The sequence below is a fragment of the Pagrus pagrus genome, assembly GCF_965226575.1.
Source record: "Pagrus pagrus genome assembly, chromosome: 13".
Taxonomy (NCBI): Eukaryota; Metazoa; Chordata; class Actinopteri; order Spariformes; family Sparidae; genus Pagrus; species Pagrus pagrus.
Genome location: NC_140197.1, coordinates 9,537,652 through 9,551,214, shown reverse-complemented (window position 1 = coordinate 9,551,214; position 13,563 = coordinate 9,537,652). Strand labels below are relative to the sequence as shown.

The 13,563-nt window shown below is 41.2% G+C and overlaps 1 protein-coding gene across 2 annotated transcripts in view; it reads left to right on the top strand.

Annotated features, from left to right (window-relative positions):
• Positions 1-13,563, top strand: part of usp43b (ubiquitin specific peptidase 43b) — a 69,489-nt gene that overhangs the window by 44,160 nt on the left and 11,766 nt on the right. For both annotated transcript variants that reach the window (XR_014624002.1, XM_084372478.1), the window contains exons 7-8: positions 3,972-4,134; positions 6,874-6,985. Coding sequence is in view for 1 of the 2 variants with exons in the window: in XM_084372478.1 (XP_084228604.1) it covers positions 3,972-4,134; positions 6,874-6,985 (275 nt within the window). In the remaining variant the exon portion in view is untranslated. The remainder of the gene's footprint in view (positions 1-3,971; positions 4,135-6,873; positions 6,986-13,563) is intronic.

Here is a 13,563-nt window from a genome sequence, read left to right as displayed (position 1 = left end):
AGCATTGTCATGTCCCTACCATCTAGTAATCAAGTAATCGCGGTTTAATTAAAAATGAATCATGTATAAAATCTTGACGTGTTGTTTACAAGTTTAATGTGGGAAAGAAGTCCTTTCTGCTTGGTGTTTGACGGTGCAGAAATGAGTAAGCACAATATCACTGTGGGGAGCAGTTGTGCCAAGGACGAGACTCGAACACGGGCTCACCTGCCAAATAATATTTGGAAGCAGATAATTGGCTTTCAGAGTTAAGTATCCATTTCACATTCTTTTATCTCTGTTACAAACAGAGAACAGGTTCTCCCTCCTCTTCATTCATCGCCCAGTTTTCAGTCAAATGAGATCATCCCTCGAGCTGCAGTTTGGATTTTGCTTATTTTTTTATGGACTGTTTATTATTTAACAATTTTACACATGATAAACAACAGAGACCACCATGAGGTCAGCTCTGCACATTCCTGCCTCAAGGAGCTTCATCTGTGGCCCATTTCTCTCAGTTTCCACCTGAAAAGGCATCAGTGGTCTTCTTTGCATTTTAGTTTCCAAATAATCAGGACATCTTAGGTCCAACTGATGTAGAAAATCTGATTTATGAGTCGCAGTGAGTTGGGTAGACGCGCAGTCAGTCAAACTCAGAATGCCCTAGATACTAGTTAGTTCAATGATGGCTGCTTCTGTACAGCTGTACAGCTTCCTGTCTGCATCAACCACCCAACACCCACCCTGACAATACAGTAACTGCCTGCATTACTGCGTCTCAGTTACCACTTAAAGGATAAGTTCACCCAAAATTAAAAAATCAGTAATTATCTACTCACCCCCATGCCCACGGGAAGTCAGGTGAAGTTTTGTAGGTTCACAAAACGATTCTGGAGATTCACAGCAAAAAAGCGTTGCGGCATTCACCTGAACAACTGAAGTAGAAGGGGACTTGTTTAAATCGTTGAAAAACAACTGGGAAAAAAACACATAATGGCTCCATAAAAGCTTGTCTAGCATAATCCGAGATCCCAAATTGATTTGAGAAGATGTTATTTATACTTCGATGTGTGGTCAAGTTCATGCACCTACTTCAGACAGGATGCATGCTAATGCCTTTAGCTTAGCAGCTACAGTGAAGATGTCTGCTTTGAAAAAAGGGTGTAAATATTGTCTTTTCAATTCAATTTGGGATGTCAGGACTTCCGGAGGCGAGCTGTATGGAACCATATATTTTCTCATTTTAAAACAAGTCAGCTAAAGAGCCAGGCTAGGACTATCGCTCTAGGGATGACAATGTTGGTTAGTCGGTCGGCCCACCACTTTGATTCACAAGTATCTTAACAACTGTTTGATAGATTGTAATGAAATTTGAGTTAGACATTCAAGGTGCAAAGAGGATAAATCACAATAACTTTGGTGACCCTCTGACTTTTACTTGCATGCCACAGTGAGTTTCACACTTTTGGTTTTAAGTGAAATGTCTCAACGATTGGATGCCATGTCAAACTTCCCCTTCAGGATGAATTGTAATTACTTTTGTCAATCCTTAACCTTTCTTCTAGCGTTTTATCAAGTCACATTTGACATTTTTCCGATACCTTGGAAAACAAAAAAAATTCCCATTGGCCTCAGTTGTACTTTGTGTTTAGTGCTAATTAGCTAATGTTAGCATGCTCAAAAATAAGTCAAAGTTATATCTGGTAAACATCAGCATGTTAGCATTCTGACCTTAGCATTTAGCACCACTGTGACAGGCTCACAGACCCTCTGTGCTAATGACTCATAGTCTTGTTTATCAGGCAATTTAGATGAAATCAGATGTCTGGCAGTATTATCAGTACAATTTATCATTATTGACCTGCCACATGTTGCCAATTTGTGCATGAAACATTAGGTAGAAGTAAGATAGATCCATCCGACCCACAGGGGCTGCACTGCTCTGTTCAAACAGGAAAACAATGCAATAATGATAATTTAGTAATTGAGGATACAAGATTATACATGAATGACATTAGTTTGCACAGTCACACATTGAAAACCTAATAACGAACTAACGATATCTTATTTTGGAGCTAACATTCATAAAAGCCTTCACAAGTCACATCATCTCACTCATCACTCCTTTGGCAGCTGAGCATCATGTTTTCAGTCCAGAATAACCTTCAGTCAGACAACATGTATTTGTCTGACCACCTATTTTTGTTCAGAGACCTTGAATATGACTGTGCAGACAGCTAATGGGATTGTGGGGGTTGTCCTGTAGCTGTGGGGGGAGAAGATCCCCGTGTGTGCAGAGGTGTTTAATTATAGGCTTTCACGTAGTCTATGTTTAGTCTGGCTCATCCCGTTTGGCTGTTTGACAATGAAAGAAGCCTGAGAGTGCAGAGGAATGATGAGTTCACAGGCTCCTGCGGTTTCTTAGAATTAGTGAGACTTTTTTGGGGGATAATAAGAGATTAGGATCGACAGGTATGTCGGCTAAACAAAGTTAACTTTTGGTGTGGTCTGTGTTTGGTGTGTTACCCATTTTATGTGGTTGTTTTGAGTGGTGCCTTTTTCAGTGTAGCTATGGGACTAGTCCAACAGCGTCTCATACTTGCGCCATTATTCATCTTGTAAACAAGGTAAAACAAATACATAAATAAGGAGGGAGGTGACGGGAGCCTTGAAAAAGTGTCGAAAACAGAACAGTTTTTGACAGTGAGCCATAAAAAATGATGTAATGAGCGATGAGAGGTGGGTCTCCTCCAAAGCATCCCGGTATAAATCTTAGCGGGACAGGCCGGGAGGTGACCTTTGTATTATACTGCTGTTTCATGAACATGTTTCACTGGGCATTTAAAGGGAGATTTTTCCCCCATTAATCATTCCCTCGGCTGTCAGAGGTCAGCGCTCATGTAAATTGCAGCAAGTTTTATCACATGCTTGATTAGAGCGACATTAATAAATGAAAAGCTGTGCATACTTATCTTTACTCTCATTCTCGGGGTCAAGACACTGCAATCAGAGGTTTCAATGTTAAAGCTCTGGTGGCTTATATGTAGACTTTGATTGGTTTTGAATAGGTCTCACCCTTCATACAGTGCGCAGCTTAACGTCCTCATGCCCCGATTATTTCTGCAGGAGGAGGGATGTGCCAACGCAGAGGCTTGTTACTTTGTAAGGATCTCAGTAACAGGATGCTCAGCAGTGGCATTTGCTTTGTCAGTGATGAATCGTGCGTCAGGTGTAAACAGTAGTGTTTAATGAAACGTTTGGGAAGGCAAAGCCACCGTGGTCAATCAATAACAGCGTCTGCGAGTCTAATTTACCATGTGATTTATCGCCGTGAACTTCTGCGGGGCTGACCCCAGAGGTTTGTCAGCTGACATCACATTTCACGAGGGAATTATATAATCTCAGCTTTTCACTCAGTCAGTCACACTCTTCTGAGAGACGGTCGAGGGAAACGGGAGAGAAGTGGCGCTGCTTGGCACCCCACCAGGACGGGATGTGAAGCAGAAGCTGCATCAGATAATACCCCCTGCTGAGAGTGCAGGCAGCCATTGGTCCATCTGTTCTCCCCTCTGAATCACGGCTCCCAAATAGAAAGCTGCTGTCTCGCCACTTTATATATATCAGTTCTCCTCCTCACACCTTGTTAGAGAGGTGCTAAGCTTAACGATCAAGTTTTTCCATACATGAAATAAGTTCATCTCCGTTTCAAGGAGAGAATGTTACATATCTTGTACATCATGCTGTTAGCTAACAGTGTGAAATCTTTGGTGTCAGTGTCAGTCTGTAAGCTGTTCACCAGAAGAACGTGAAATTGGTTCACTTTCAGCATCAGCAGAATTTTCAAGAAACTGATAGAATCACTAGATAAAAAAAAAACTTCTATCACCTCGCTCTCCTCTCTCCTCCTCCTATGACTCATTTCAGCATCTCTCGCCACTTTGCTCTCGCGCCCCCACTCTGACTCTCTTTCTGTATTCTCCCTCTTCTGGCAGGTTACCATCACAGCCTCCCATCATCGCCATACTCCACCGGTCCTGAGGGTCAGAGGTTACCTTCATCAGGGACGTTGTCGTCAGAGTTCCTCAACCAGGGCGTCCCTGTAAAGATCCTGCTGTTGGTGTGCAATGCTGCAGGGGCCGGCCAGCATGTTGTTAGGTACAGTAACGACATCAACTGACCATTTCGTGAAACCCGCTGCTGAAAAATAATATCATAGCAACTGATTCTCTATATGCTGAAGTGGTGTCCATGAGGCTCTAATAAGACTCAGTATCCCAAGAGTGTGGAGGGTGGTGACCGAAATTGTAAGCGAAGATTAAATCGGTTACATAAGCTTTAAACGTTAGTATGCCTAGCTATAGTAACCTAGCTTTAATTACTAAGCCAAGAGGCATGTCATTAGCTTACTGGAGGATATATTCGCAAAATACCTGTTGAGGACTGGAAAATCCACCCTGTGGTACCAAAGGTGCTACTATATCAGTGTGTACTACCATCGCTCGAGGGCAGCTCAGAGTCAAGAGTTTCTGACAACAAATATGGCATCAGTGGAGGAAAGATACCTTTTAAGAAAGAGGCAAAAGCAGAGGCAGCAGAGATGGCAGTGGTCTGTAAGGCCAGTAAATACTTCACTACTTATGGACGGAGAATTGTCTTCACTAATATTACCAATGACAAAAATTGACACCAAATGTAATTTGCAGTACTTTAAGATGTCTGCCATTGTTCAAGTGTCTTCATCATGTTCAATGGTCATCTTACGAGAACTACTGGCTACACTGCCCCTCAGGATGTCCAGTGGTAATGCTCAGTTTCTTCTGTATCTGTAAGTTTTCAGAAAAGATATACGAAGAACGGGCTTTGTCTGTAATGTACTTCAACCATGTGTGTATTACTGTGGTCATGGAAACACTCTGATTAGCTCAGTATCCCCCTTTGAGGACTGACTTTTGTTCCCTCCACCTGTGCATTAGAGCGCTCCTTGAGTGTGTTTTCTGGGCACAAACATGTGGGCCAGCTGAGCCAGGTGTAGTCATTTACATTCATGTACTTGTGTGGACCATGTTTAAGACCCTTTTACAGGGTCCTAAACATGATTTTACATTAATCACATCGAGACAGGGGTTTCAACCAACTAACAGTATTACCATAAGCATTAGCTTACATCAGCTTGCTACATCTAATACAATCTGCAAGCGACAGCGTCGTATCAGCTGACAAAATCAACGATTGTCTGCTAAAAATGAGAACTCTTCTTTTGTTTATCATCATGTGAAACCCACTGGCCACATTTGCTCAGGGAGAATTTGGCAGGTATAGCAACGGTAACTTCAAGAGGGGTCAGAGCAAAGGAAAATGTAAATTCTTAGCTTCTCTGACTTGATTGTCGGTCGTTAAAGTTTTTGTTGGTTTAACTGCTAACAGCTTCTCAGCAGATTTACGTGCTGGAGCTTAGTTCACATTATATGTTGCCTTGCTCTGCTGGAGTACGTCAAGGTCATGATCGCTCCCTGTTAATGGAAGGACTCACATCTCACTGTGAGATGAGTTTCAAAATCAATCGACTGAGGAATCCGACATCTGGCACGATATAGAGATCAGACATTCGTCTCCCTGACAGAGTCCAGAGAGATCAATACAGGTGAGCTCGCCAGCACGGCTGTGGGAAAGTCCAATCCCATCCATGTCTCAGTTTCTCCTTCAAACGCCTCACCGTCGTTGATCAAACCACCCACCTCTCTCACTCTCATCAGATGACAGCTAGAGGACTTATCTGTGCCAAGTAGATGACATTGGAGTCACATACTTGTTTCTCGCTCTGGCTGCCTGAAGAATGGCATCACAGGTGCATTTCTGAAAATCAATCATGTGTGAGAACTCTTGGTTACCATGGTTTGTTAAGACTGTAGATAGCAATAGATAGGATTTAAGAAAGTTTGGCATGTTATGTGTGAAATGGTTAACTTTCCCAAATGTTGAAAGTTAACCCTTTTTATTTAATTACATTTTACTTCATATTACATCTTGTATCATCTTTAACACACTTTCCCAACTTTTTTGGTATTGGGGTTGTAGAAGTAGAACAATGCATTCAATGTACAATGCATTCTGTATTAATCGTTAGCTTGGGGAGGTAAAACATTCACCAGTGGAATTAGGCCTCAACACGATGTTAAAAGGCCTTTTTAATCTAGCACACTTAGTCTATTTGTCACAAAGAAAAACCATACAGTAGAAAAATGGAAATGTTTCTCCTCTTGCTCCACAGCAGCTCCCAATAGACTCGAGCCATTTTCCCTCTCATTTTGTTGTGTATATTGTCTCTTCCCATGTCGTGGTCGCTGCAGCCACCAGAGAATGTTAATGGTTACCATCCTGGACAGTAATCCAACCTAATTTATTTTGGGAGTCTTGTGGTATTCATTTATGATGTAATGGGAAAATTGTGTCACCGAGGATGTGTTTTTTTTTTTGTTGTGATTTCTACTGTTTTGTTTTAATGTCTTTAAGGATCTAAAAACACATGAAACAGTTAAAAAGAAAAAATAGTAGTGGTAGTATCCACAGTTTTGTCTCTTTATGCACATGTATGCACACATGGCCTTACAATAATAAATCTCAAGCATACAATAGAGGGCTGCCTTCAATTAAATGCATATTATGATTAATGTGTCATGTGGTCTGTCTATTCAGAGGGCTGCTTGTCCCTGTGCTCGTCAGCTATTTTCACTCATTATTATCTCTCTGTCCTTCAGTAGATGTGCTGTAATGAGAATTCATGCTGATAATGTTAATAAATGACTATTTACATTACAATAGGATAAGGAGACGTGTGAGCTGGTCAGAGTGGGCTTGTGAGCATTCACTTTTCAACATTTTCTATTGCTGTTCAAGGTTTGGACCTCCATTCTTAGTGAGGGAGGACCGGTCTATTTCCTGGGACCAGCTGCAGCAGAGCATCCTCAGCAAGCTTTATTACCTGATGATCAATGGAGCTCAGGCACAGGTACAGGCACAAGAAGTTCTTTGTTTCCCTTGCCCCCACACGTTGAGTCACACACAGACTCTAAAATCACAAATTACAATTTGCCTCGGCATGATTTACAATCTGTACATCATACAGACACCCTCTGTCAGTCCAAACCCTTTTTAACAGGGAAAGACAATCACAGTATACAAATTATGGTTGACAGCATTTCTGATAACGTGTAGATTATGAAATATGTGTGAAGAGTGGGTGGAATGGGCCAAGTGGGACCTGAACTGTATTTTTCCTATCCACAATGAAACCTGGAGGAGGACACGCACACAATGCAAGAATCCGGAAATAAAACTACAAATGCACCGATTGCAATATTCTTAGTCTGACATGTCAATTCCAATCTTGGCCAATTCTTATTTCCTTTCTTATTAAGTGCCATAACTGACAGCATACACAAACATATTTGTAACATTTTTTTTCATGAAAAGTTATATATCTTCTCTCTCTGAGAAGCATGTATGCAGTGTATCCAGGACTCCTCTTGTGAAAGGTAAAGATGAAAGGCGTCTGTCTGTGTGCTACAGATGACACGTGAGCAGAACAGAAAGTCTGAGCCTCCATGTTTTTAGTGTATATTATCCTCAATGAAGATGTGCAAGTCCTATCCCTCGAGTTCAAGCCGCCAAGTCGAGTAACGTCCCTCTCTTCGCTTAGTTTCTATGTGGACTGAAACACACAGACAGCAGAGGAGAGAAGGTGAAAGAGAAAGGTGTTAGGAAGTTAAAAATCAGATTTATTCACATCAGACTTATATGAAACACAACTCAGAGTAAATTAGTGTCTGTATTCCACTGCATCAAATCTTCTCAGGACAAAAGTATAACAGTTCCAACCTGAGTATTGACTGTAAATTCAGCTACCGTCAGCGACAGAGAGAAGGAATTTATTATTTTTCACATTATTTACTCTGTTTTTTATTTACTGCAATCACATCCAGAAAACCCTTTGACTAATGTTGCAGTACAGCCCTGTGTAATAAGTCAATAGAAACAGCTCCGTGATGCTTGTAAAACTTGTATTTGATAGCTGTGTTGCGTGGGCGGGCTTGTTTTGAGCACCGGCTGGAGGCAGAGGGGGGACACGGTTCCCTCCTGCCGCGCCGGCTGGTGCACCTGTTCTGAGACAGGTTTATTGGCTCGGGACAGAGGAAAGCGTGCCCACACAAGGACACTATGTGGTACAGGTGGGAGAGCTTAAAGCACCAGCTGGAGGCAGACAGGAAGCGGTTTCCTCTCGCTGCACCTACTGGTCAGAGTCAGGTTGACAGGTTTGGGACACTCGCTCACTGATACACAGAGAGACACTTACAGTTTAAGAGACACATATGCGGCTGGCCTCTCCTCACATCCAACATGTCCACTGTAGAGCCTTGTGAGTGTCCCCATGGCACGTTCATGTTTGCCCTCATTTGTGTCAGCGTTGAGAGGTCAAAGCTGATTAACAGGCTCCAGGCTGAGGATGTTAATGAGTTCTTTCCTGAATGTACACAGGATGGAAACTGGCAATGAAAAAGGACTTTAAATAGGTGAAGTTACAAAAAAGCAGTTCATATTAAGTTGAACGCTAATTTACAGCATGTGAAGCCTTTTTAAAGCAATGTTTCTCATGATTCTGATGATTAAATGTCCGTCAGAGTTTTTTTCCGCCAGTACACCAACAGAGTACCTAGCTTCGCGTTAGCAAGGGTAGCCCACTAGAGAGCGGAGCGAATAAAAGGCACCGACGGAGCCCAGGCAGTCAGCTTGTTTCTGAGTTTGGGGAGGTTGGTTTGGTATTGGCCAGTTCATCAGCTTTCTGCTTTTTTCTGCTCCAAACTATCGTTATTCAATCAGCCGTTGACCATTATAATTTGAGGTAAAATCAGCAATTCAAATGTGCACAAAAAGTTTAGCCCACCACCTAAATTCAATAATAAAACAAGACACAGAGGCTATACTTTTTTTTTTTAAGAGAAGTTTTACTCTGACAGGCTAAAGGGCAGGAATTGTATGCTAGTGGGACTTGATTTGATCAGAAGGTGAGTTGTTGGCCTGTCAGCCTTCATGCATGGCTAAAAAGAAGCATGGATGGATTGTTTACCTGTAAAACATGACACATACTGATAGAAACAGCCTTGCATAGACGCACCCCTAATGTCTGTTACTGTCAAATCCATTATTTACTTCACTCAAGCCAAAGGGCCAGCTTTCCTGCTTGTTTGTGCTTGCTCACTCGCGTGTACTGTATGTGTTTAAGCATGTGATTGTGTGCAGTAGCATTTTGTTAATTATGTAGCTAAACAGATTACCAATCAGTGTCTTTCTCTTTGTGGAGACAGCTGACGAACAACTGCATTAAAGAGCCATATAGAGCATTGATTGTGCAAGAAAACTGTTATCCAGCGTGCTGCATGTTATTACTCAGTGTTCTTTGAGAAGTGCCAGGAGAAAGAGGAAGAGAGGAGTCAGGTGCAACATTTTCAGTTACTCTGCTGGAGCTCTGTGGCCTCCTTTGTGCCCCATGCTGTCAGCCATTTAATTAAAACCAGGCTCGTACAGTATAATCAGTTTGTTGGAGCCTGCCTCTGCCAAGAAAGGAGCGATGCTCAGCGCAGATGTTTGCTCTGAATCTTTCATCTCAACAGAATCTGTAGTTTTCGAGCATCAGTGAAGTACACTCACAAGTGGATTTTTCCGCTTCTGTCTAATTTTAGCTTCGGCAAAGACGCGATTGAAAAAGAAAAAAAGCACGGCCTCTCTGACAGCCATTTTTCTTGCTTCTGACATCGCTTGACATCTTCATTTTAGCAGTGGCAGACTTGATGCTCACCGGAGCACACCTTGCAATATATGATGCTGCAGTACAATGATAGCTGGCCTCTCATCGACAGTACTCATATTAACATGAGACAAGCACTCTCGCACACATTCACACCTTCTCCTGCTAGACTTCTGGTGTACATGAAGAGGATGTTGTTTTTATTTAAGGTGAACTGTTTGGATGCACGCACACAACGCTCAGACAACAAGTGAAACACTGTCTTCTTTGCATGGATTGTAATTTAAAGTCTTTTGCCTTGTCAGGCACAAACAATGCCACAAGCATTCCTCACCTTCACGCCACCCTCGCTGAGCACAAAAAGTGATTAACCTTGGTTGAAAGCCCGACCAAGGATTTTCTCATGGGGAAACTTTAAACAGTAGAGTCTCCGCCGTCTGTAGGGCCCACGTGCTCATCCTCTCCTCTGACAGGATGCTGAGATGACTTTTCACAGGTTTTCTCCTTCTCTTCTCAGCAGTCATGCTGACAGGGGTGACATTGCTCAGAGCCTCACCAGATCTCCGATGCTCATTTGTTCGTTTTTCTTCTCATATATTAGTCATAGTTACTCTCACATAACCCTCTTCATCTGCCTCTACTGGGTGGAAAATAAACAAACATACATTCATACATATACGCAGCACCATAGGAATTTTGCCCGAACCTAGCTACTGGTGGCAGATTTGAAATTATTAGTAATTAATAATCTATTAACAGTAGACAAAAAAGCCTCTCATTTCTGACTGGCAACTGTCAGCATAGTTGGCCAAAAAGACAACCATGTTGTCAGATTTTATCAGCTGTAGTTAGTTAGCTAGCTAGGTTAGCTAATATTAGCTTCATGATTTGGTTGTAAACACTTGTCACCAGCTGACTTAAATGTTCCCAGCATTGAGAAATCGGCAGAAATAGAGGGGGTATTAAATATGGCTGCAAACATGACATCACACTAAAAACTGACTCTAAAACTACATTTCCCAGGTATAAGATGAGCACCATTACCAGTTGATGATCCATGGAGAAGAAATGGAATTAACAGTGTTGTTCTTGTTCTATAATGTTAAGCTGGTGTTATAAGGGAAAAATGCAAAAACCAAGCAAGCATGACGGGTTTTATATACGCTTCATTGTTCAGGTTTTTTAAACATGTGTTTTCTGTTTAAAGTAACAAGACAGAAGGCTTTTAGGGTGAGGACTTACTAAGTGTCTTTGGTGAATGTAAGTTATGCTAGGGTTGCTGGAGTGTAAACTTCCCGAAATCCAATAAAGAGCTGCTAATGTTAGCCGACACTGTGTAAGTAAAGTTAGCGCAGGAACACACAGTGGGAAAATACGACACAGTGGATGTGTTTACCTGGCTTTTTTTAGTGTAACCTCTAATTTCACAAAGTAATTTCAGAAGTAAGCAACTTATTCAAATATATTATATTTTGATTTGTTCCCATGCATATTGCCAATAGTTAGCAGAGAGGCGCTAGGATCTCTTCCTCTCCTCGCTCTAAAGCTTTCTGTTTAATGTAGCTTGTAAACATGTTAATAATTTTCTCTCTGAAGCAGGGTTTTCTACAGATTGTATGGGATTTTCCCTTCCTTTGTAGATTTTTTTTACATCCTATACTGGGTCCCTTTATTTAGTTTGTGATATTCAGCTAAACATTTCTCTATCTACCTAACGTATGGCTTAATGTGATCCCTCACCGCAACTGACACAACCACTAAGTGTCGTGCAAATTTGTGTTTGATGATGACATCAATATGTAAATATCATATATTAATTAATAAATCATACTACTTTCATCGGAGCAGTCCGTTTAATTTGTTCTTTGCACTTTTTCTGTTGCGCCTTTGGTTTTTGAGAAGGTAAGGAAAAAGAAAGCAACACCCAAACTCTCGAGTATGATTCTTATCAGAGCACCGGGCACACCGCTACAACATGTAGAGAAATCCAAAGCTTGACAGGCCTGTCGTGGGTTTATTCAATCTGAAATATTCAATGTGTAAACCCATGGATCTTTTTGTTGAAGCAGTCAGTATCTTACAAGACCAGTGCAAGGTGTGGGGAATTATAGTAATTCATATATAGTATCATATTTTAAAGAAATTTTCCACTGGTTTTTGAAACAATAGAGGAAAAACCCTATTCCTGAGAAGCTGGTATTGGCAGGACTCTCTGGGTGGTCTTCACATGCACACACAAGCCTTTCTCTGGAACTCACAGTAAGCCCAAGCAAGTCTGTAATGAAAAGAAAATGTCTTTTTTACTTCGCCCTTGTCATCTAGCATTACAGTTTTTACACAGCAGATTGAAAACCAGAAAAGTAGATGAGTTATCTGGAAATGCACCACAGGGAAGTTTGATGCCTGCAGAGTCCATAAACACATGATGCTGAAACACTAAAGAGAAGATTATACAGTCTTAGTTACACGGCTCTTTATGTGTGCACATAATGAGGACATGTGAGCCAAATGTTACTTGGATGTTAGAGCTTGTGATGCTGATACTTGAAATAGTACTGTATATTGCATATGTGAGGCAGTAATTCAGAAGTATTGTGTAACTTTGCCTAAGGGTGAAGCATTCCAGTGGGTTCATGTGTTCAGCATATCAATATTGCTGTCTGCTTTGGTGCGCTCTTTGTCATCAGTACGATTCTGCTGGATCGAGCTTTCCTCGCAGGACTCAGAGTGGGTGTTAGTGTTTGAGCTCAGCCAGCAGCTACACACTAGATTTCACTGGAACAAGTCGAGATGAATTTCATTTTTGCAAAGCGCTCCTTCACTCCTAAAGCACCTCCAATCTGAGTATATCTCAGAGTGATATAAGTATGCTTCAGAGGAGGAGAAAAAGATATTAGTACCTTGTGTGTTCGGTTTTTTTTATTCGCAGCTTAAGCTTTTCAGTCCAGTTGAGAATGATATGGGAGAGTTGCCCGATTATCTACGGTTTTATTAATGTTATTTTCCGTTGTAAAATAATACTTTGACTGCAAACAGAACTTTAAGACTGTGCTTCGTGTTAAGGTGCTACATGTTGATTCAAGCTGAACTGCTGTGAGCTCAAAATGTCAGGTGCAGGTCTCGGCCTACATTTCATGATGGCCCACTTTGTTCTCCTCTGCCTTTTTGTTGCTTTAGCCTTTTCACAGCAAACTAGGTAAATATAACCATGAGAGTGTAATAATATGTCAGGTTTTGTGTAAACTCACGCTCAGTTCAGCATATTTTAACAAGTTTTGAACAGCAGTCCAAGACCGACTGTGTCTGAGTAGAGAATTAATACTCGACCACGACCAGCATGTGCCAGCAACAAATGGCTAAGCTAAAAACATCAACGCAAGAAACACATTTTTAAATTAATGTTGGCTATAAAGAATGATTTTTATCATTAAGTGTTAATGGTTCATTTGCCAACACAAAAAGCTTATGGTGATATACTGTTTAGTCTGCATAGAGACAGATGAATAGGTAGACTGACCAAAGGGGGGGACAATAAAAGTGAGAGACTGTCCCCAGTTCATCTGATGCTAGTTATATTAAAATTTAAATTACCAAGTAGACTAGTAATTTTAACCTGATAAAACTTTTCAGCTTGTACAACCTAAATGTAATATTCTACTTGGTAATGTTGAGTTAATTGGTTTCCTAACTTTTTTATCCATATATTCCAGTCAGATTTTACAGTGTAGGTACAGTAAGTGTTTGAAATAACCCTTTGCTGCCGATAAAAAATCGCTCGGTATCAT